Consider the following 26,707-nt stretch of genomic DNA (forward strand, 5'->3'; position numbering starts at 1 on the left):
AGTGATGAGGAAACAGTGAGGCGCAGAAGATTTAGAGCTAGGAATTATTTTGAGGAATATGTCAACCTGGATTTCTTCTGCAAAAGAAATCTACATGTAGATTCAGAAATACAGTGGAAAGGAAGGCATTTGGAAGCGAAGAATCTCAGCTCCTTCAATGAGAATATTAAAAGTATAGAAGCAAGCAATGATTAAGTCCACAGTTTTTTACATTACATAACTTATAATGAAAATGAAGGACAACCTCCTTCAAGAGGAGAAGAAGAAGCAATGAATTTATATCAAAATGTTGCTGTGCCCCCTATAGGGGAAAAAGAATTATTGTCAAATAAGAAGAACTAGAATGAATCTTATGAATAGTTATTATGCAAATATGTTGAATTAGAGTCAAATAGACCAAAGCATTACAATTCAAACGCAAATAATCAATAAAACTAGGCTTTTGAAGAATTGTTGAGGAAAACACCTCATAGATAGATATAAATTATTTGAGGAACTTTAAGTAACAAATGCAAAACTCAATTTTGTTTGAATTTTTCAATAAAGTAATAATTTCTTTTGGTCCAGCACAGTTGCACTGTTTTTCCTTATTTCGCACAAGAAAAAACGAACGCTTCAGCTTCACTTAAATCAAAATCCAAATGAAAAATAACCTGTAGGCAATTATGAAACTCGAATCCGCACAGAACATCAAACATTCGTACGTTTTATTCGTTTTCTGTAATATTCATAACAATTCTATATTCTAAAGTTCTTGTTTCACAGTAATACGAAATGTCAGTAATAAATAACCCAAAAGTAGATCTATCGTACACGAAAAACATTACCAACCCTCAGAAAAAAATTTTAACCCATGGTCAAATAACCATCACTCATTTTTTTTTGTGAAACGAGCAGCTTTTTAAACCTTGGAATAACTCACAGGTAGTGGTTAACAAACCACCACTGGTTACCAATTGTTGTGAAACTGGGCCTAAAGGGTGTGAGTAAAATACAATCCATCTTAATGTAAAATTAATCGTTTTATGGTTTTCTGCATTCTCCAATACTTGCACGAGGGCTAGATAAATAGCGTTCTATAATATGAATAAATTTGGCCAGTGAGATTACCGGAAATAAAAAAGGGCCGATCATGTGAGGTCCATAAATACCCGCTCAAACATTTAATATCTGAGGAAGCTGAATATGAACCTCATGAAATAATCTTGGGTTTTCATCTGACCAATACCGACACTTATACCGGTTTACAATGCCGTTAAGGTTAAATGAACACTCGTCCGAAAAACAGATATTTCGAATATGTAGTATTGATTATCGTTGATCATTTCGTTGATCACTTCGCTTAACTGAAGTCGGTGATCGGGTTCATCCTCATTCAGTTCCTGAAACAATCGTTTCTTAAAATAATGGAATTTATGTTGTTTGCGGATTCTCATGATTGTTGTGCTTGAAACACCAGATACATCTGACAATTTCCTAGTACTGAAGGTCGGATCCTTTCCTACATGACCTAAGGCAGCTACGTCCTTCACTTCGTGCCTTGCAAGTACCCTCTTTTTGTTTCCGACTGAATCAGTAGCGTCAAAGGCAACAAGTTTCCTAAGAAATATTTTCGCCTATTGTTAGTTTTTCATTTATTTTTATGATATAACATTGTGCCTCGCCCAGTAACAGTGTACACCATATACATATACGGGGCTACAATTGCCTGATTTGATTGAAGTGCAAATCAAATTAAGAAGTTACTTATAATGCTCGAATTTGAATAATTTCGATTGAATTAATGTTTTATATTCATAACAAAAACAAGCTGATTAATGCACCCCACCTTACCTTACAGATATTACTGAAAAATAATTGCAAATTGCCCTAGACATGCGGTTGAAGTATTCTGTTGCGTAACAAAGCAGCTATACATTATTATTTCTAGGGTTAAGCCCTCAAGAGTCATTGAATTTTCCTTCAGTTTTCCATCTACAGAAGCTTTTTCGGTTTTTTATACAGGTTGATTCATAACTATTGGGACATAGGCTCAGGGCAGATTGTTTGGACCAAAATATGGCGATAGGACCAAATGTACCTCAATAAAATATTGCTGTGGAAAAAGATAGAGGGCGTTGAAGTTGATTTTTTTTTTCGTTGTTTGCTAATAATTTTACTGTATATTTTTTTCATCCGTTTTTAAGAAAAACAAAATTGAACAGTTCAAAGTAGTAAGTAACGATTTATTTATTTTATTTATTTATTTCGACGATAGAGCATAATTAAAAACAATGTAACATAAAAAGAATAAACTTAAATTAAATGTTCTAGGTGGCCTCCTCCGACTTCTATGCCTTTTCTAATTCTTTTAATAAAGGACTTTCGAACTTCGAAGAAAATATTATTCTGTCCCCTTATAAAAAATTCAACTTTAACGCTCTCTATCTTTTTCCACAGCAATATTTTATTGAGGTATTGAGGTCCTATCGTCATATTTTGGTCCAAACAATCTGCCCTTAGCCTATGTCCCAATAGTTGAGAATCACCCTGTATATGTAAATTGAATAAATATTGATGATTCAAATCATCCAGCAGGTCACGAGACGATGCAAGGGACGTAGATATCGGATGGACAAAATTCTTAGATATGCAGGGTGTTTCAATACATATATACCTAATATATAGTTTAAGGTGTACACTTCCTGCAATATTGAGAGGCAAAAATTCAATAGAAACGTAGGTCAGCAAACGCTTAGTTACGAAGCTACAGGGTGTTTAGTTTTCTTCTCTGAAGATCCTTCAATTCCTGACATATTTTGGCTCAAATTTGAAATATGCATGAATTCAATGAAATAGGCATATGAAAGATATTTCATATTTTGGGATGCGGAAATTGTTAAAATAGGTCACTGAGATTCTAAGGATGAGTTTCGTGCAGAAAAACCCGGATTGTGATATACAGATAAAAAGTAGCGTGTTTCAAATTTTCGCCATTTTTGTGTCGAGTTACAAGGAGAAGAAATGTGGAATACATTGTGTATAACAAATAAAGTTCTTTCTATAGGAAACTCATTCTCGGGATCACAGCGACATATATTCAAAAGTTCAGCTGTCCAAAGCATGTGTTTTCTGTGCTCATTTCATTGGATGCATGTATGTGGTATGTGGAAAACCGCTAATATCTCCGAAAGTATCTGGAATTAATGGGTATAGGGGAGTACTAGACGAAAATTCTCAGATGCGGATAGAGAAGTGGATGAAGTTGTTATAAACAACCAACCAAGGGTGCCATTTGAAATAAAGAAATTTGTACTATTTTTTCGTATAAGCGGCAACTTCGCAACATTGAGAATATTTCAGTCAGATAGATGAGAATACCCCAATTTTCAGAACATATGATCCGTTCTCCGTAAAAGTCTAATAGACCACCCACCGTGGGACACCCTGTATCCTTCCATCGGGCATTATTCCCCGATGATGTAAACTAAAAACCATTCTCAGATGCAGAAAATGTTCCCTTAAAATTTCACAGCATTGTTCGAGATAAATATTATTCGACGAATGATGATGAGATTTATGCATATTAACTCAATGATTTTGCACAGGATTCTGGATCAGCGTTTTATTCACAAAACCAGCTTTTTGAAAAAAATGCCAACTAACGTGCGTTCAAAAAAATTCGTCGTCAAGTAGGCTATGAAATTTTGAAGGTTGATGTTCGGTGGCCGAACGTATGTCTTTCCTTGAATTACTTCATTTTCCCGAAATGTAAACAATGATGACATTGACCTTTATATCGATTCTGGTATCTGTGTATATATCGTAATTTTGTACGGAAAGTGGAAAGGCACTTTTTAGAAAAGGTTTCTTGTAAATTTCACCGAACGTGCGAAAAGCATTTCTTTCATTGAGTAAGATGACAAGAATCCAAGCAATTTGAGGCGGTAAAAATTCTTCGTAAAATTTTAACCGTCCACTACGAGAATTTTCATATGTAAGAGACATGAATTTTGAATTGATAGTGTTTTTTTTTGTAAAATGGTTCTATACTTCATTCAACTTTATTTTAGCAGTCGGTTGGCCATGGAAATTTGACACATTTCACTCTGTATAGTACGAAAATGTGGGGTTATGAAGCTTGTCAAAACATTTTTGGGTTTTAAATCAACGCTATGTTGCCCGTTCTACGTAAAAGTTTCTGTTATTACGTATTTTATCACAATGTCGAATCTCTTCGGAAAATATCTGACGAACATAATTGAAGTTTATACAAACTGATTGAAGGCATACCAAATCCAGTTATTTGCATGGAAAATACAAGAGATCAGTATAATATCATAATATGCACTAGCTTGGGGAGAGTTAATGTTCGTTATCTTCTTTGGCTTACATCATATGTAGATTTCAAAAATATTAACCCGAAGATGAAATGCATATGATGCAGTGGTTGGCGATGGGTATCTCCCGAAGGAATCAACAGATAATTACAAGAATGTTAAATTTTTCAATAAAAATCATTTTGCATCAATATAAGTAAAAGGAGTTGAAGGAAGTTTCAAGTTAAGATGCAACTTCACCGTTGAACAAAAATTTCACATGAATAAACAGTAACAGGGCAACTTGCGCGTTTTTGTGGCTATTAATCAATACATTGATGTAATTATAATAACAAGGTATTTATTAGTACCTTAAGACATTTACATTGTATAGGACAAGTCAAATGAAAAACAGAAAAATCCATTTTAGGGAACTCATTCTCCGATGACATTTATCGAAAATCCTGTAGTAAACTTTTCGCATTAATTCACTCAAACATAAAATTCCCAAATGCCACCACTTTTTTGGGCCTCCCAATAGAAGGAAATTCTCTGTTATACTCTTCATTCACAATCTTTCTGATTGTGGAAATATTCAGCTGAAATATAAGTCGTTCAGATTCAGATGAAACATTGTATAAATTTCCTTACATTGGATATGTTCGCTACCGTCTGACGTATTGTGGATTTTAGAATATCAGGGTATAACTATTTGAATGAGCGGACCTGAATTCTAAATAGCACTTCCTGAAACCCTGTCTCTTTTTTCAATCACTTTCGGCATTTTCGTTATCTATGATAAAAATTGATATTAGTTGTGGCAACGGCGTTATGACATTAACGACATTTCATGAGTGCCAACCTAACTTCGTTCTAGTTACAAAAACTTGAGAAAATTATTTCATGGCCAACCGACTGCTAAAATAAATTTGAATGAAGTATAGCTACTTCAGTCATATGAATAAATTACAGTTAGAATCTCAATATGTTTATTAATTCTCTATAAATATTGAATTCATTTGGTCATTACTGAAAATCCATGACTAAACTAAAGAACTGAATTACATGAAAATGGCTATTGGCATTGAGTATTAAAAAAATTAAAAGTGGATTTAATACTCAATGCTATTGGACAATTTATCAAAATTCAACTCAGCTATAAAAAGGCATGATGCTTTCTCCTTCATAACATTCTGCTGTTAAAGTTCCATAAAAGAAAATAGGTCCCACATTTTGCCTTTGACTAATGCATACCGAACTCCAATTGTTTTTGGATGCTTCAGGGGTAGGTAATCACAACCTTTTCAGTTTTCTGATAACATGTCAATCTTTAAGGAAACAAATGGATGTCTTTCTTTCAAAATCGTGTGGCATATGCCAACAGATACTCCAGCCACTGGAGATGAAACCCGAACAGAGGTTTTTGGAGCTTCTGTAATCATATTTTCATTATTGCCGAATAATGCTGAACTCTGGAGTTTTTTCTTTGGTCGATCACTTTCTTTTTTGTTTGAACATACCTGTTTCTTCAACACATCGCAAAACAGTAGGTACTATGGAAAATTGATAATAATGTACAGCAACATTGGGATACTTCTATGAAGTCGCCGAACAAAATATTTCCATTCTCCTTCTATTTTCTCCCCAATTTTGAAGTAGGATTCAGTAGTAAAAGCTTTTCATATGTCCGTAAAAATCATCTTTATAATTTGCTGATAATTTTAATTGAACAACAATCCAAAATGCTAAATTGACAGTTCACCTGGAAAATCGTATAGCACAAGCTACGAATTACGTTTAGACACGTTCAAAATTCCATGGCCTACTTGACGACGAATTTTTTTGAACGCACGTTAGTTTCGACTTCACTTCAAAGTCTTCAAGGCTCTGAAATGGGACAACAAAAAATACAATTAAATTCAGATGTTCGAAACAATAACACAAAAAGATTAAAACATCATTTCTAAAGATTACACATATGTAAATTAATATTGATATTAGATTATTATGATTGCACGACATTGAATTTGCTTTGCGAAATGGCGAAAGCGCCGGTTGTGCTGGACTCGTCAGGTCGCTGATGTCAGTGGGAAGTGTGGAAACCATCATATAATTCTTTCCCAAAAATGTAAGATAACTCATCAAGAATTATTAGGGAAAATCCTGGCACCCGTCGATTTTTAATTTCAAACGCAATTTATCGTATACTTTTTTGAATTTGATATTTTCTCACCCCCTACGCACCACTCTGCTTTATTCTTTCAAATGGGAATATACGGAGTGTGATACATCCAATGAAAGGTAATAGGTAATTTGATAACCTATTCAACGATATGGCTAAAAGTAGAATTGGTTTTGCCGTTCTTTTATTAAAAAAGTACGAAATAATTTGTGATTGGAGACTACAGCAATAAGACCATTATTCTTTCACTAATTATTATTAAGGGAAATCCACGAATTCATGGATTTGTAATTTCGAAAGCAGGTCTCCCTATGCTTTTTCGAAGTTGAAATCTTCCACCCTTTACGCTCCACACCCCTCTATTTTTTTTGCAAATAGGAATATATGGATTGTGGTTTACGTCGAGCCAAAAAATTAACATATTCCTATTTGAAAGGAATAAAGCATAGCGAAATTACAAATCCATGGATTCGTGAATTTCCCTTAATAATTAGTAAAAGAATATGTAATGCAAAAATTTAAAAATCCTTCTTTTTCATCTGATACTTTCAGAGTTAATCAAAATACGCATCTAATCAATACGAGGATATATTGAAAAATTCTTAGCCTACTATAGAACCAAAAAAATTTCAATGTCAAAATATTTTATTAGGTACTCAACATATTTTCCTCTTAATTGGATACATTTATTACAGCGAACCTGCAACGTCTCTGACCTTTCAAAAAAAATGTTTCTTCTTGCTTAGCAAACCAGACCTCCACAGCTTTTATGACCTCCTCGTTGGAAGAAAATTTACGACCTTTTAAACTATTTTCAGTTGAGTAGAGAGATGATAGTCGTATGGAGCCAAATCTGGTGAATAAGGGGGATGTTCTAGTAATTCAAGCCCTAAATCACGAATTTTTTGCATGGCAATATGAGATTTATGTGCAGGGGCGTTGTCCTGTAAAAACAAAACCTCTTTGGATAGCTTTCCAGGTCTTTTCTCTTCAATTTTTTCCCGTAGAGTAGTCAGTAATGTCGAATAGTAATCTCCGGTTATTGTTCTACCCTTATCTAAAAAATCAATCATGATCACTCCATGGCAATCCTAAAAAACTGAAGCAAGAACATTTCCTGCAGATTTTGGGACACGAAACTTCTTAGGTCTTGGAGAACCAGAGTGTCGCTATTCCATCGATTGTTGCTTTGTTTCTGGATAGTAGAAATGTACCCAAGTCTCATCCGTAGTAACAATTCGGTTTAAGAAGTCTACATCGTTTTCAAATCGAGCACAGATCGAACGCGATGCCCCTTGTACGCTTTTGGTCAACATTCAAACATATGTGGATCCATTTTGCAGCAATTTTTCTCTTGTCCAAATTGACGTGAACTATATGATGAACGCGTTCGTATGAAATATTCAGTGCTTCAGATATCCGTTTCAGCCCAATTCGACGGTCTGATAAAATCATGTCATGAACTGCATCGATATTTTCGGGGACTGACACAGAAACTGCATGGCCTTCCCGATCGGTCGTCATCTTCAATGGAAAATTTACCTCTTTTGAAGCTTGCAGTCAAATTTTTCACGATCGCATACGAATTACATTGATCACCAAGGTTATTATGCATATCTTCGTAAATCTGATTATCTCTTAACCATTTTAAATACAGGTTCTTGCTGATGGCTCGATCCTCCAATTTTTCGATTTTCGCAATTTTGGTAGACATCTTCTTTCTTTCAATTTATTGCGTAACTCTGAGGTTTTTTGACCTCAAACTTCACACTGACACTTCTAATGAGTTATTGTTCGTTGCTATGGTAACGCAATTTTTTTTATGCATGGAACTGGTCTAGGCTAACTAGATATCAAAATATCCCCGTATATGTAGATGCATTTTTCTATATATCACAAGAAGGTTCAGCTTCTGTGACAAATAATATTATTTCTCTATCAACCATACGTTTGAAATCGATTATTCACGAGGTATTCAAGAAACAAGAGATGATAGGTTCTTAGTAGGTTACTCATTTAATTACACCAAATTAACAGTTGTTACCTACCTTTTTGTGAAAAAAATCATCTCATTAGAGTGGAAGGAAATCTGTATGGATGTTTCAATTAGTGGATGAATTTATAAAAAAATGTATTTAGAATTCAAAACATGAACGCATTCCTGACTTCCTGACGTTAAAGCGTGTTGTCCAGGTATGAGGACCATTGTTTTTGCCAAGCACTGGTCTTACAGAATTCAATACCTACAAGATATTAGACAACTGATAGCGACTGGAATGCTCTGATTCGGTGCAGGTGGATGTATAGCACTGTTCCGGTGCAGATGTCGAATACGATATTTTGAAGATACAAACAGATTGGCAAGAATTCCAAATAATGTGCGTTAATGGAGCCAGTCGAAGATCTTGTAAATTTACACATTCGGCCTATTTAACTTGAATGACTAATATTTTTAACGTGAATAGTTTTAAATTTGAAATAACTCTTGTGAAGAAAATTGCAAGAGCTATTAATAGTTCCCTAGTGTCCCTCTTCGATTCTTTTTCATTTGGCTACCCTGTACTGAAATAAATAATCAAGATTCAATAAATTGAATGTGTCAATACCAGATATGTAAACAAATAGTTCTCACTTTATGCGACTTGATTATTATTGGTCTTGATGATGCACGCGACATTGAACATAAAAATCAGTTGGAATCAAAAACCGCCGTAAGTGAGAGTAATTATCAGTTTTAGCGAATGATCGATACTGTTGGTATTTGGGTCAATTTCATAAACTGTCAATTTCGCAGACCATTCCTACAATTCGTTATTAACCGTCGGGTACATTGAAAGAACCAATTGTGTGTGGATTCGTAGAATAACCGGTGGTTTTTTTTTATCGCCGATCATCTATAAAAATTTTATATTCGGTTTATCAATGGCATTAATGTTTTAACTTAGGATATGAAAGAATAAATACTTCGAACGTTTCTCCTAAAATTAAATTATTAGCCATAAGATGCATTATCGTCGTTAAGTAGAAAATTTTTAATTTGGGTATATTTACGAAAATAAGAAAGGAAGTGCACCTACCTACCACTTTTCATATATTACCAGTTTTACAAACCGGTAGATTCGGGTGACTTGGGACAGTCCTGTAACTTGAGGTAATTACCCCCCTTGCAGATTTCATTGTTTCTCACCATTTATGGGTGAAGAACAAACTTATAAGATTGTGTAGCGTCTTTTCGGTTAGTTAAACAATTAATTCCTGTTGAGTTTGCCGTGGCCAGAGCGTTTGAATTGACTGGAAAAATTAACGAATTCAGGATGGTAAAAGAGCGTTTTTTTATGACCCTTATACTTTCTAGTGTCCTGTACATGTGTTTCATTTTGTGCATGTGTAATTTTTTTTTTACTGGATACGTGGGATATTAGGATATTAGATATGTCATGAAACAAGGTTGTTTACAAATCAAACGGCAACACGGATCTCATTCATTTATTTTGTTGTTTCATAGGGTGACTTGGGACAATACCGAATAGATATAAGCGGCGCATTGGCAGCAGGAAATATGCCGATTTTTCGCAGGATATTATTATTTACGTTATCTTCATAAAGAAATCACCAAAGAATGGAAGAAATTTAAGTTCCATTGTTTTGTTTAGTTTTTCTACATTTGAGTTGCAATATACATATTTACTTTCTTAAAAATTTATTAGGTATATATTTACTTTCGCTGTAATAGGGGTTTATCATTTAATTTCCTTACCGAATTTCAACTATATAATCACAAATTCTAATTTTTCAGAACTATACACCGTCCCAAGTCACCTATTTCATTTGAGAGTTGAGAAATCAATAGATTTTAACGTGTGTCCCAAGCTCCCCAACTCGGTGGGTGACTTGGGACAAGTATATTTAATTTTATTTAAATTTACATCCGAATTCTGAAGCATGGTATACATCCTAATCAATAGTCTGAGTTATTAAGCATATTTGAACCTCATTTTCATATAAAAATAGGTCACCGTTTTTGAAATATGACAAGTTGTATTTCAAAATCGTCCCAAGTCACCCGAATCTACGGTGCTCCACAATATAATACACAATCTTACTACATACAGGATGAGTCAACCAGTGCTCGGTCGGTTGAAATGATTTATTTTGGACTAGGAGAATTACTCAAACTGTGGCAGAATCGAATTTACTTGGCGCATAAGCTAAAATTATAGTTGTCGTAGGCGTAGGTCACTTTTTCCGAAAAATTCTATGGTTATGATGGTTTTAACTAGAGATTTTTTTTATACGAATCCCTCAATAGTTCTCACGTTTTTTTCTTTTTTACGGATCACTCTGCAGGTAGTCCAAAAGACATAGTGATTTTTCGAAAATTAAGATGATATGTATATAAAATGTGCATTTTCAGAAAATCAATATTCTTGATGACTAGCAGTTTATGTTGTTTGTGCTTGTTATGGATGTATGCAAACACTATACCTTCAGTTTCCATACATCTTCCCTATAAAGAGGGAATCCTCCTCTTTCGTGTAATGTAGTGATGTAAAATTTTTTTATGAAAATCACTGTAAATATGAGCCTTGTAATAAGTTCCAAGAGTTTTATTCTGTCAAATAAAAATAGCAAACCAACTCAGGTACCTACTAGTTTGGGGTTAAGTAATTCAAAACCGAGTTTATTATCAATCTAATAACAGTAAACCATACAAGAATAACAAGTCAATAATATATACACAGCTGGTGGTCAAGCTCAAAATGATAAACAGAAATACGACACGGAAATTATCACGGTAGGCGGCAAATCAAAATTAATACAGTGAAATGAATAAAACCAACAAGCTACAAATCCAAAGAATTCAATCATTGTAATAAGAAAAGAGGATGTAAAAAGGTAATTGAAACAGAGCTGTGCCGAGCACTGAAAAAAGTGCTCCGAGCACTAAGCACTGGCAAAAAGTGCTCCCGAGTCTAGAGTACTAAGCACCGATTTTTGCGAAAGACTTGATATTATTAAGCACTTTGTGAAAGAAATTCGGTTTTGCGAAAACTTAGCACTAAGCCCTTCTTCTCATAACTTTTTTGTCTTTGAAGTTACAGATCTGAAACTTGAACTTTCTAATTCACCTTTTTACGTGGAATCTACTGACAAAAGAATTTTTTTTCAATTCAAAAATAACAAATTCAATAAAAGTTTTTCATTTAACTACTGGAAAATTGGCCTAATGATTCGATATGAAAAAATATTTTGAGGTCTCCAGTGGATACTACCCTTGAGTATTAATTATTAATTTTTATTGAATACTCAAAGATACTACCTAAAAAAAAATCCTAAGAAGATTCAAGTTTCAGATCTGTAACTTCAAAGACAAAAAAGTTATGAGAACTTCTCGAAATCGTCATAATCTCATTTTTTGCTAATAAATAAAAAACGAAGAATCGTAGAAGACAACGATTTTCAGCATTCTTTGTTTTTCTGAAAAATAGCTAGGAAATGTGCCATCGGTTTTCTTTTAGTTCTTACAGTTCTCGAAATCCATTCAGTAAAAAACGAATTTTGCCCACCCTGTATGTGTTAGATCGTGATTTCGAATGCACTCTTAGTTCAGGACTCATAGTGTGTGCTTATCAGGCAAGAATCTGTACTCTGCAGGTCTGTACGTGTGCCTGCAGCTGATTGGCTGATAGTGAACTTTGTTTTTTCTCAGGCCTATAATTGACTTATTCAGTTTCTCCATCAAAAATAAAAGGAATTTTATATTTCTCTTTTTCTCGAAATTTTTGACAGTTTTCGAGATTTGTAGAATGACAGTTATTTGCATCCAATATATCGGTCAATCATATAATCTGATCCTATTGGTATTGATATTCTGTGCTATACAGTTTCTCTCCTGTGACATATAGGTTGCCACAAATTGTTAAACAAAATCGAAAAATATTCCTTATTTCCAAGGTAACACCCAGTATATTATCAATTCATATAAAGTGCCTTCGGCAGATAGTCTGAGTTGCCGATATATTTCCAATGAAAATTCTATATCATTGTACTAATTTCCTGACTATCACAATTATTTACCCATGATATTTGAGTATGCATATGTTCAATACTCACGAGGAGTCCGGTATGAGTCATGAAATAAGTTCGTTTGTCGAACGGAATATGTTGGCTGCTCAATTATATCAGAAGAAAAATTTGATTGATATAGGATTTAGGAAATCTAGGCAACTTTCGATCTGAAATAAACTAATTTTGGTCATTTACAAACGACAACTTCGATGGGGTTAAGGCTAAAGGGTTAAGTCAATCCAAACTCAATTGACGTGTTTCAGCGTTTTAATTTTAAGTGATTGGTTGGGAAACTATTAGGTAATTTTATTTTTTTCAAGAGACTTTTGTGTTGGATGAAGTAAAACTAATTTTATGCCAGACTCATGGCCTAATATAAATTCTGGATTAAGCATTTCATATTTACGGCGAATGGAATGAAATTGTTAAATAAAACTTGCCCAGCATTTCATAAGAAATATTTTTATTTGAACACAATGAATTATTTGAAAATTAATAGTTACTAATTTTCAAATATGTATCATCCAGCAGTAGTGGGGTTTTTCGAAGAGGAAAATTCTGTATTATAAAATGGCTCAAACAGGATAATCTTCCTCCTGATAGAGACATTTTTGAAAAGTTTTGAAACAACAATAAATTTCAGATATCGATTGAAATTTATTTTGGGAGGATTTTGCATCTCTTCATAAACTTTTTAGGGTTTTCACTCCCAATCTCTGAAACAAAATCAATTAAAAATGAAATCGTTGATTTCATTTTTAATTGATTTTGTTTCAGAGATTGGGAGTGAAAACCCTAAAAAGTTTATGAAGAGAAACAATAAATTTCACATCAATTTTAAGTCAAATTTTATTCCTCCATATGAATGATTCCAAATGGATAGATATTATATTTTCGATGTGTATAATGTTGATGAAGAAACAATAGTTCATTTTCCAACAAGTGCGGAAAGTTATACTTTCCCGAAAGTATCTGCCGTTGCCCGAACTATGCGAAGAAGAGATGGGTCAGGCAGTTGATTGTGGGCAAGACACTTTCTGCAACAGTAGGAAAAATATTTTTCGATAAGAACTTGAAATATATGATATAGGTATCCACACATCAAATTTGATTTGATTAATTCATATGCAATTCTGCATGTCGTTACCGTGGTTATCTCATTGTTTGTGTTTGATGCATAGAGGCATGACCAAATTTCATTGAATTTCAGTACGGGCACTGTGAAAGGTGACTCCGGCATCGCAAAAACGAAACAAAACATGAACATATGGCTGGACAGTTAATGGTTCAGTACCAAGTTCATCAGATTAGATGCATCAGGTCACTTTTGAGAGAATCATAATTGTTGTATCGTGCAATTCAGAAAATGGTAGTTATGTTGAAAAAGTGCTACGTTGTTTCCCCATTTCATCCCATTTCTACGACTATTCTTGGAATGTTCGAACAAGAAGATTGTGATGCCCATTATGGAAAAATTCGTGAATAATTCAGACGAATTTTATTGTTGAGATTTTAAAGTACTATTCTATTTTTTACACTTGTGCCCTAAGTCTTTTCTGTCAGTTGGTATCGAAATGAGCCATTCTATAAAATCGTGTAAGTTACTAAAAAATAATGACAACAATTTGGCAATCCTAAGTTTCCATTTTCATTACCACGTAAATATTGAACGAGCCAATATCGTAAACGAAACAACATGGTCGAATCAGGAGATAAGTTTTTTCCCAATGCTTTGCTATAATTCAGCTATCAAACGGTTTAGGGTCGTATTGGTCTATTTCAGTAATCATTTTCAATATTTTTCAACTTTGTCATTTTGTATAGGTGATTTCTGGTGAAACGCTTCATTCTGACCAGTTCTACCTTCTGTCAAAAAAAAGCATCACCTTCAAATACACCCTATATTTCTGATGCATTTACATCCTTGTTCCATCCATGGGGAATCATTTTATAAAGATTGCATGTGCTCCTGGATTCAGCTTCTATAAGTGCAGACAGCTATGGCTTTTCTGTTGTGTCATAATGATTGCATAATATGGGTTAAGCTGCAAGTAACTTCACTCCCCTGTGAGATTCCGCTAATCAATGCTGAACATCTGTTTAGATCACACTTTGTCCACTTTGAATTAATATATTCAATTGAAACAAATTTCCCAATTTAAAACTGCATTGTCATCTTTTCCGTATATTATAATCATTGTATTGAAACTTGTTGTGCTCCTAACCCATCATCAATTACTAGAAGAGACTGAGTTATATTAGGTATAATCACACCTTCGGTCACTATGAGGACCATTATTACACCACCATTAAGATGAAGCCGTCGATACAGGATGACTTTCAGTCTTCTCTTATCATGATTTTCAACAGAAACCCATCGTAGACTCTGATGGATATCAGAACCTACAATGAGCTTGCGCACTATAAAAATTGCAAGGTTGAATGGTACCTACAATTAGTACTCTGGAGTTATCATCTTCGGTGTTAGTCAGTAACGATATTATTCCGACGGAAGTAGAACAGTTTCGGTGGATTCGTTCTCTTCGCGCGTTTGTCTACCGGAATCGAAATGAATTCCGAATTTGTGAAATTGAATGTTGTTCGAGTTTGCCATCACTGTGAGTCTGATAATGTTCGAAATACGAATGATGCAAGAAATGGCGAAGAGATCAAAACGACTGAAATTAACGTAGACAACAAAAAAACAGTCATCACATACTCTCAAGAAACTGCAAATGTAAATATCTCCTCTCCAGTCTTTTGCTCATTTTTCCTTATCAATTTTCACGTCTACACTTTTTTTCCTATGAAAGCAGATATTTTTGAAATGCACCTAATTACGAATCAATTTCTATATTTTCGTGACCAAGTAATTTGAATAATTTGATATAATACATATTATGTATATTGCAAGTCATCAGATTTTCTGGTTAAGGGATCAACTTACTGACATATAACAAATATATCGAAGAGTTCCATATTCCTGAAAAGTTGCATGGATGATGCAATACATCAATCAATGAACGCATTAATGAAAACATAAGAATTGAGTTATTTGAAATGCTCGAGCGAGCATTGATTCACAAAATAGCAAATAAATTGTGTATATGATTAATTTCAGTTGAATTAACGCATGATTCCTTGTGGAAAAATTGTGTGATTTTTCATATAATTTTTTTCAGCGGATTCTGCTTGGAGACACCAATTTTAAATTTATTTCCTAGAAACCAGAAATTTGACGGAAATGAAATTGGGCGACGAGGCAAAACAAATTATTTTTGGTGGTGTTTTCCTATACATAATTTCAACATGATATCTGTCTACTAGGTGAATATATGTTCGAAGATAATTCCAGACCATACAACTCACGCTATGTACCTCGTTACTTTTAGGAAGAAATCACAAGAAATATCATTTGTTCAAAATGAATCAAGCTATCAGAAATTTTTTTTTCGGTGTTATGATATAAATAAACAGAAAAGTTTTTTTCGAAATAAATTTTAGGGCTGGTTTTTTCTACCCCTTGCAATGAGAACACCATTTTTTCTTATTGCCTTCTTGCTATCATTTAATTCCTGTCAATTTTCTGGTTTCCGAGAAAAATTAAAAGCCCTCCATTTTTGGAGGACTGTATCTAAGCAAGGGTTGCCCAAAAAAATTTATATGAAAAATCTTTTGGGAAAGGAATCACCCCTCAATTTTTTTCGCAACTATTCATTTACACTGTGTACAATGGTGCCTTAAATCATTTCCTGCTTTCAATCGGATATTCACACTTCAGTCAAATCAACCAATTCATAAAATTTCAAAAAAAAATTCGCCGACTGCGAATTTGGAAATAATGTTTACTCCGCGTGTGGCATCTCATGGACATGGCTAATGGAAGATGATCTGGAAAATTTCTTGGTGCTGCAAATTTATTCCTAAAATACCAGGAAATAGTAGAATACTATAAATTATTCAGAATATTCTTCTAATAGTTGCGGTGGAAATTTTTCACAATAATTATTATTTTCGGAACTCATTCATCGAATATAATGTGTATTATAGATAAAAGTATGTTGTTCTACTTCTCGGCAACTAATTATAATTATGAACTATCGTTGAAATAATAACATTGTTCGACTTGTATCGACTAATATTGAATGAAAAGTACTTCCAACAACTGTAGCGATTTACCGCAAGTTAATGAAAACATTTTTTTCCGACAGAATTGAATCTAAAAAGGGGGTTTTCATTATTAGATTGGTCAATAGATTCCAATTCCCAATAATTGTTGTTTCGACTTCGCCTATAATTCATTCAGGTTTTAAGGATGCTGGTCTATTTATATGAAATTCAAGGTAGGTTTGCAATTAGATCCTATTTTCGATTGTATCATAAAAATATTTCAATGAACTAAGAAATAAGACGATTATACACAATGGTCCTAGTTATTCGTATTTCCATATGCCACATTGATAATAGCCTTTTTCTGCAACCGTCCCGAAAATGAAACTTTCGGTATAATTTACTGAATCGAAAGTAACACTTTACAATAGCTGTACCAAAAGCAACATAGAAAAATGCGTTTCCCAGAAAGTTAATAGAACTTCAGGTCCTCGAAAAATTCTTAGCAGTGTGTGAAAGCCTTCATACCAACAACACCGCTAGAATACAGCATAATGGCTCTACAACTGACCATTTCTTAACACCCCTAGAATAAAACAAGGCTGCGTGTTAGCGCCTCTACTGTTCAATATTTTCGCCATAGCTGTCTCGATAATTGCTGACACGATTATGCCTTTAAGAGGTGTTGGAATAAGATTCAGATTTGATGGAGACCTATTTAACCTGAAGCGCCTCACAGCAAAAACCCTTTCAAAGTTTATCACGGAACTTCAATATGCAGACGACTGCGCACTTATCGCTAGCAGCCCAGAGGATCTACAGATAATGCTGGACACCTATAAACATATATACGAAGCTTTAGGCCTTAGACTCAATATCGACAAAACAAAATCCTGGTAAGTCCGCCAGAAAACCTTAAAACAGATATCAGCCTGGAGAATAAAACTCTAGAACAGGTCGATCAGTTCAAATACTTGGGAAGCTTCATAAATACTAGGGCTAACCTAGACACGGAAATACACAACCGTATCAATTCGGCATCACGAGCATTCTGGAAGCTAAAGGTCAAAGTGTTTCAAAATCACGACCTTAATCTGAAGACCAAGACAGTTGTTTACAAAGCAGTCGTCCTCCCAACGCTTCTTTACGGAAGCGAAAGCTGGACGCCCTACAGGCGACATATTAAACAGCTTGAACAAACGCAACAACGTCATCTAAGACAGATAATGCACATCAGATGGTTCCACAAAGTTTCGAATGCAGAAGTCTTGCAACGCGCGAGTTGTAAAACAATTGAGACTCAAGTAACGAGGGCCCGACTCAGATGGAGCGGCCATATCTACAAATAGCTCTGTATGGCGAATTGACAAAGGGAGCCCGGAAACCAGGAGGCCAGTATAAGCGGTTTAAGGATACACTACATCAATCCCTAAAATCAGTTAATGCCAATCATAACTGGGAACAACTAGCGTTAGACAGGTCAGTGGAGGTCTATGGTGCACAGTTATAATGGAGTCTCGATAAGAATACAGTGGCGGCCAGATCTGTTTGGTGACTATCCATGCCCGGAGTGTGGAAGGATCTGTAGGTCACGGTTGGGTCTCTTCAGTCACAGGAGGACACACAGTCACAATTAGCCCTAAGAAATTATAAGTCTATTTTTTTACGTCTTTTTGTAGATTTATTCCTGATAACGGGATACAGCAATGATGATGAGAACTTCAGGTAGTAGTATGTAGCAATAAGAGCTCACAATTTTCTGCATGTTTTAAAAGACCCCGCGTAGTTATAGCAAATGATCGTCCACGAAGATGATGACTTGCCTTGGTATAACACGAATTGAAGCATACACAAATTCAATATCATCTTTTTGGACCCACTTTCACAGATATTACACGATCTTCAACGAAGCTATGGATCGAATTAGAAAAACACCTCGGAGTCCTAAGTTGAAGAGTTTGCTTATGAGGAACTTCGAGGAAAAAGTGTCAAAGGCTCGAGACAGATCGAACATCATTCGATTCGATTCTATCTTCTATGAGATCTTAGAAAGCACACTGATGAATGAAATTTGCCTGTAGTTTGAAAACATATGTTATGGATCATGCAGAAATCACCGAAGCTAGTTTTGAAATTTCAGAAAACCTTCCCCTGCAAAGAGACCCGTTTATGGGATGAGCAAGATGATCATTAGATTCATACCTTGTGTAGCATATTTAATAGCATATTCTAGAAATGTTTGCATATACAGGGTTTTCGATTCGGGAGGAACATATCAAACTTTTTCTGGGAGTAGGTAGTACTATCATTAGTTTAATACTCAAAGGTTCTCAAAAGTAAACAAAACTTCTTTATAAACTGCTTCCAGAAATTTTCAGTATTTTCCGCATGACATATTTTTTCAGTTCGCAGACTTTGCTAATTCCTGTCTAATAAAAATTTCAACATTATTATATACTGGTCGTTCTAAAATTTTATTCGAATTTCATCGACTTTCAAAGTTCCTGAACCTACTTAGATCAATCGAAATATCTTGTATTTTGGAGAACGAATAATACCTTTCCAAACGATATTTCATCACCTGAAAGCAACGACAGCCTGAAAATTGACAATTTTCAGTTCGATGTCGGTGAACAAAATATGAATAAAAACACCCAACAAAATAAAAACAGAAACTAAATCAAGTGCCCAAAATCGCATTCACACATAGGGGACCACATTTTTGATATGGCCGCAAAAAGAAAGTCATTTATTTTTGAAATATTTGATCGAGGTGATCTCAAATCTACCCTCCACAGCTGCAAGAAGCTTCATCTTCATCGAAAACACATTCTATTCTACTCTTCCTTAGGTTTAGATTAAGTTCTTCAAGAAGCAATATCTGGGATCCAAGGAAGGCAAGCTATCTCAAACGTGGAACACAGGAAAAGAATTTTCATTTCAATAGTGAGGGGGATAATAGCAAACAGCTCTGAAGTGTGGCTTCTAAAGGAGAATTCATTGAGAACATTACCAGCTACAGAAATAGATTTCTGAAGGAGAGCAGCTGGAAAATCTAAAAGAGGCAGAGTACCAAATGTCACAGCATGGAAATAAAATAAGATATTATTGATAATATAAGTACACAATAGCTGATTTGCTATAGACACGTTCAGAGAATGCCACAGCGTAGAATTTCAAAAAAAATCCTAGATTGATATAAGAAAACGAGGAAGACCACGCAAAAGCTAGAGAGTGGGAATTGATATAGAGGTCTGGGAGTGGACATGTGGGGAGGAATGGAAATTAGGCCGGTTTTTACGGCTTTGACAATTTGTAAACATAAATGACAACCAAAAAAAATGAGGCGTTCCGCATATTTACCAGTTTTCAGGTAATAGGGATCGGTTGACAATTAACGGACCATTTAATTCTCAAATTTTAAAAATGATACAATGTACCATAAATTTGTTCATTTCTTCAAACAAGATTGTTTCTTATGTTTGGGTTTTACTCCAGAAGCAATTTATTAGGTAAAGAAATACTATCTCGCACATATAATGTTCCTTTTACCGGCAATGTTCATGTACAGCTAATTTATGCAATACCTCTAGACAATGTGTAGTACGGACGGGGTGATTCCAAGCAATGTGAGTGAGGTTCTCGAAATTCCAGAACTCTCAATGTTAAGGAAACAGATCTTTTGTACTTTAAGTCACGGTATATGGGTTGTCAGTTAAACTCAAAACTTCCGGAAGTTGACGGTGTTCTGAGTTGGAAAAATCATGTTTACTCGGTATGTTCAAGATTGAGTAGTGTGCTAGCCCACGTCCTAAAGTGCCTATACAGGCCCCGCCGAACTGCTGAACAGGACTTATCTCAGTGCAACTGCATTACAGTTTTTTGGATTTTTAGTTCAAATTGACAGTCCTGGACTGCAGGTGCGTATATAGGCACTTTTAGTGAAAGTAATACCTCAAGGATCTCCGTTCAAAAACTCTGCAATCACTAGTTCTTAATTTACGCATTCAATTTTATACGTAAAGCCTTGGTTTTTCTTGAATTGAAGTTAAAGGGCATCTTGATGTCACCCCGTCCCTTTTTTTGAAATTTATTCTATAAAACTTGTTTTCACAATCATTTTTCGAAGGTTTTTCAAAATATTTCGATAAAAATAGCTACGAGGTGTCATCGGCAATTTAATTCTTTTCTTACTGATATATACCAAAATAACGCTGAAATTCATTAATAACTGAAAATTATTCAATATTCCTATTATTACGTTGTAATTTCTATTCTGCAACTGTATCAGTTCGCAATTCAGGTTATTGCTCAAAGATGTGGCACATTTCCCTATTTGGTGTAACATTCGAAAAGCAATGTCGATCGTCTTGATCTCGAATCGTATGTACTACTTCCCCTTAAGCGAATTTCGTCGACCGAACCTTTGATTGCCGTTTATATTATTATTACTCAGTAGCCTACTCCCATCCAATAGTAGTGTTAAGTGGAGGATCATTCATTCCACAGAAAGAAAGAAAATCGTTCCACTTATTTTCAACCTTTCGCTGGTTGAGTCCTGCAGAACTTTATTTCCAACACATTGTTAAGTTCTCCCTGCGTTTTTATTACTGAGAAAATGCTTCGATCATCATGAGTATGATACAAGATATAAAGATATTCAATCAGATTCCAGCATTCGCCCACATACTGTGGTCTTGAATTGTTTAATGATCTTCCTGAAAGACTTGAAAGTTTTGGAATATTTGAGATAGATATTGGGGAATTGTTTCTGACAAATTGTTTTATAGTGTTGGTGAATTATTAAATAGCTCTACTGTTTTAGCTATCTATATTGTTATTTATTCACTTTATTTTTTTTCGCTGACGTGTTCTATACAGATATGTTGTGTCTTGAAAAATGAATATTGAATGAATTATTAATGACTTTACACTTCTGTGCAGAGATTCAGATCCCAGATATCTCAGATATCAAGAGGATAAAACTCTATTGGAGCACTTTCTCAGTTTGAGATCGGTCGAATCCAGGCTGCTCCTCAGCACTCTCATGTCGATCGGGTCCTGTCTCCTACTTGGCTCCTTGTTGTAGGTTGGATTTCTGATCCTAATCTCCCCGCTCGTCTTGTAGAAGTGGATGGTGTTCTTTTCCATATTCGTCTGCATTTCCCATGTACCTGCATACCGCTCTCGTTATCCGTATCAGTACCGTTTTCTGTATGACTCTCTTGATATTTTCGTCCAACAGAAGTTTCTTCAAACTCTGTGGCATTTTCTCCGATATCATGCCTCTAGATGAAATGACAATAGGTACTTCCTCGATATCTTTCTACTTCCATTGTCTTCTGGTTTGTTCCTTGAGATCTCTGTATTTCGAAATATATTCAATGTACTTATCTAGTAGGTTGTTATTATTTGAAATCACGATCCCAGTAGAGCTTGTGATGATTCTTTCCGATACAGAATCTGGATGGTAAACGTAATAAGGAAACTTTTTGCTTTTCTGCTCTCCCCTCACTGTACATGTATTTTAAACAATTTCGGATTATACACACACACACACACACGTATGCAATGGTGAACATATTGAATTATAGGCTTATTTAATAACGTCATCGCATAAAAAGGAAATAAAATGAAGTGAATGAGGAACTGATTGTGATATTTTTCCGAACCTTGGGGGAGGTCAGTTTATATCAGAAAGAATGGAAATATCAATACATATTTATAAACCTTTCCATTTACGTATACAAATCGCTCTATCAATATTTATTCTATTTTTAGACCTTTAATAATTCGTATGAATTGCCGTGAACCCATCGATGTTTTATTCAGTTTTGATGAACACAATCAATTAGGCGGAATCCCATGACCTTTTTAAATGTAACGTGACGAAGTTATTGAAGGAGACTTCTTGTTATGAATCATATGTATGTTGAATTTTTAGGTATATACTAGCCGAGGCCTACACTTTCAAATGCTTTAAATAAATTTTCCTCAGGAACTGATATGGCCAATGCCAGGAAGCTTCATAGCATCATAGCCCATAACCTTCCTCAACTAACGGGCCATCTAACGCATAAAACATAAAATCTGTTCTTGATGAGACTAACGCGGAGCATACCAAATAGTTGTTATAGAGGGTGTCTCACGAGTAATTCAAATTTGGACTATGTCTAGTCAATAAATGGTACACTAAAAATTTTTTCTTTGTAAATAAACATATTATATCCAGGGTGTACGAAAACATAGATCCATTATCAAAGCAGAAATTCATCAAAATCTTCATTTTTTTGAATGGCAACCCATATTTTTTTCTGTTCATTCAAATTCAACAAGGAATTCAAAAATGTGAAAATATGTAGGGTGTTCCATTTAAAATAATGAAGTTGATAGCTGTGCAGAAGAAACTAAACACGTTGTATAGTTCTAAATAATTTTAGGAGATGCTCTACTCGAAAAGAGGAAAGTTTTATTTCAAACTCATTTTTGTAAAGTTAATAGAATTATACTAATCGACCGCTGACACATGGCGCGGACACCCTGTATATTTCCTGCTGATTTCTTAATCGAACAATTTTACTTTCATTGTTTCTTTTCATTTCAAAATTTCTCCATACCAATCCCTATATACTATTAGATTGAAAATTGTAGATGATTTAAAATGAATATCCTCGAATGAGTGAAATTCGAAAAAACAATAACCTTGCATTTTTTCTCTTTCAGAAGACCAAATATCCCTATTCTGTGTTCTTCATAGTGAGCAATGAGTTCTGTGAAAGGTTCTGCTTTTATGGAATGCGGAGTGAGTATATGATTATGAAATAGTTAAATTCATTACGAATTACCACACAACTAAACTCGTATAATATCTCTTATATTATTCACCTTGTTTTTGGTCTGTATTTTGTGTTTTTTACATGTAAACATGTATTCAATTTTTGAAGGGGGACGCTCTAATCCCTAAGAGTTGAATATTATTGGGGTTGAATAATTCGGTGCATTTCACAAAGAAATGAAACTTAAACAAGATTTTCTATGGAACTAACTAAGGTTGCCAAATAGGCTGTGACTAGAGTCCCGACTCGGGACTCGTGTCCATTTCCGAGTGACGTCAGTAAATGGGACTGATATTCGGTCCCGAATTCAACGATGCACTGCACTGGTGCAATGAAATTATTAAGCAGTGAAGAGAGTAGCGAAAATAGTTATTCAATCAACTGGGTTATTAATGAGAGCGATTAATGATTGAGATATTTTAATGTTCGAGATCGTTGATTACAAGATTTTTCCGTCGACCACATTCTGAATTGAAGGTGAATTCTTGATTGCAAAAATGTTCTATCGATACCTCTAGTCAAATTTGACACCTTATAAATTTTCTATGTTCATATCGGAATGTTGATATTTATCTTAGAACATATGAGCCGGTCAGAGGAAAAGTGGTATAAGTCACAAATTCCGATTTTTGAGTAATACCGATATTTGGGTACCAAAGGCGTTGATAGGTATGGAAAATTTTGTTAAGAGGAAAAACATAACTCGGTCAAAACGACGATTTGACTCATACCACTCATAAGAAGAATAATATGCAACCTTTGGTACCCAAATATCGGTATAACTCAAAAATTGGAATTTGTGACTTATACCACTTTTCCTCTGACCGGCTCATATATACATGGAATGGCAATTCAGTGCTACAAATGAATGTTTCGTAGTACACACATTCGATGTTTCTCTGTCTAGCGCGGCACTAAGGCAGTGGCGTTATATTGAAAAATTTATATTCTTCCTATCTATTCTTACTGAAAATTGATATGACATTGATCTCCCAAACTATCTCACTCCAGTCTTTGGAATATTTATTTTCCATTCCATGTATCTATGTTTTAAGATATTTATGCGGCCGATCGAACAATTTGAGAAGTCCATAGAGGGCATATTCGAGTTGTGACATTTTGAGTAAATCACATTGATATCTTCCCCTATAATATCTGTTAAAGAATGTGTGGAGCTGGTGGACGCTGGAGTTGTAGTACATAGATATATTGATTACTCTCTAACCATCATAATTTTTTCGGCAACCTCCACAACTCACCCGCTAGGTACTACGAGAATCAATGCGACATACAAATAAAATAATTATTTGGGAAGCTGCTGAATACTTCTATGTTCGATTACCCATGACCATAATGCATTAATAGGAAATTAACCAATAAAAGGGTTCATTAACAGCTAATTTCGTGTACGTTAAACAGTGCTATTATTAAGAGGTCGGCGGAAAACTCAATTTTCAGTACAAATCATAAGCTTATACCCAGTCAAATACAAACAATGATTCATATTTCAATCGTTCATGTAGTTAAAAATAAATATGTTGTTAAAGTATATCTTATTTTCAAATCATCACATTTATAGAGAGAAAAAAGAGCAATCTTGAAATGAAACAAGGTGAACATTTTAAACATAGAACCACTACCTTTACCTTTCTGGCTAAATTTTCATACACTTAAAATAAAAATACATTTTATTGAGGAGCCGCAGCATTGTATCATTATTTCGTATAAAATATCATACATTTCACAAATATATTTGGCAGCTTCCTTTCTCGATCACATTTTTTTAGTCAAGAATGGCCGTAAGGAAGAGGTTCACTTCTGAATCAAAAATTACGTCAATTCCTCTGGATCAATTTACACTAAGCAATTTTCAACTTTTTCACCAATTAGAATTGCATACTTTGCTACACCTTCCATTCTCAAATTCCAAGATAGTTCTTTCTCCTGTCTTTTCAATCTTGATTTAGAAAAAGCCCACAATATTTTTTGATAAGGAATCACTGCTTGAATTTTGTCGCAACTATTCATAAATAATATTATACGATTCGCTAACATAACCTCAAAACCCTTTTAAAATTGTCGGGACTCAACAAGGATCCCCAGTAAGACTTGTTTGGTAATTGAGTCATTTGTTTAGTTCAGTTACGAATTGTACTCGAAGTTAAATTATCGTATTATTTTTTATTGTAAATTTCTCCCATTCTATAATTGGCCTAGGCTGTGGAATGGTGTATTACTTAAATAAATAAATAAATAAATAAATAAATTTGAATTCGTCAGTCGGGACTGGACACAGATCGCGAGTCGGGACTCTAGTCGCAGCCTTCCAAATAATACCTACTTTTCGGTTGCGTCTATTTTCAATTAAGAAGTACTATAGCAAAAAATTACCGATAATTGATCCTTAAAAAAGCTCACTAAAAATGCTATATTCACTTTATCAAGAGTGGCGACATTAGGGTCGAAACCCGCCCCCTCCGCCATTTTCTGACAAAGAATATTGAATAAATAGGGTTTCAATGAAAATCGCAATGCAGAGGCTAGAAGTGTAGATCAAATTGCGTTTTTTTATTTTACTCATTTCATTGTTATGGGAACATAATAGAAAAACCAGATCAAATTTTTTCTAACTTATATTGTCAAATTTTAGTGTCGAAACGAAGAGAAATATTATCCAATTATTTATAATTCATTCGAATGTTTAACGAAAAATGAAATATGTAATCATATTTAGGTATAGTAATTCAATAAACTGACCAGCCAATGAAGTTGGACAGCTAAACAATAATTGCCTAAGTTTAACTAGTTATAACTTATCGAAGTTATAACTTATAACTGTGGTGGTGATGTGGGATTTTCACCCTGAGATGCAAAGCATTATTCTTCGTCTGTATGCAACTGACACAAAGGATTTTTATTAATCTCTCCTTGTTCTGCAGGGTGTGAATGTAGACAGCCCAATATTTCTGTTTTTTGAAAATTTCAAAATTTGGGATTAGTAGTAAAGAGCATCAAAAATTTTTAATGGCGGCTGGATTATTATAAGCTAACATCTCGTCACTTTTCGGATACAATGCGTTGCTTTGGAAATGTCGCCATTTTATGAAATCAACTTGCTATACAACTGATGGCGCAAGTTATTTTTTTCAAGCTCTTTTTGTTGTACAGGGTCCATATCCAACATTTCCCTCAGTTGTACAGGGTGTGAATAT

At 34.4% G+C, this 26,707-nt stretch overlaps 1 protein-coding gene across 4 annotated transcripts in view; it reads left to right on the forward strand.

Annotated features, from left to right (window-relative positions):
• LOC123316164 (peptide transporter family 1-like) overlaps nt 1–26,707 on the forward strand; it is an 80,051-nt gene that overhangs the window by 32,401 nt on the left and 20,943 nt on the right. For 2 of the 4 annotated variants that reach the window (XM_044902161.1, XM_044902162.1), the window contains one exon: nt 23,383–23,461. In XM_044902161.1, the coding sequence (XP_044758096.1) occupies nt 23,383–23,461 (79 nt within the window). Of the gene's footprint in view, nt 1–15,035; nt 15,287–23,382; nt 23,462–26,707 lie in introns of those variants that run through there. The other 2 variants (XM_044902163.1, XM_044902160.1) reach the window with 2 other exon arrangements.

Source organism: Coccinella septempunctata, chromosome 1 (assembly GCF_907165205.1).
Source record: "Coccinella septempunctata chromosome 1, icCocSept1.1, whole genome shotgun sequence".
Lineage (NCBI taxonomy): Eukaryota > Metazoa > Arthropoda > Insecta > Coleoptera > Coccinellidae > Coccinella > Coccinella septempunctata.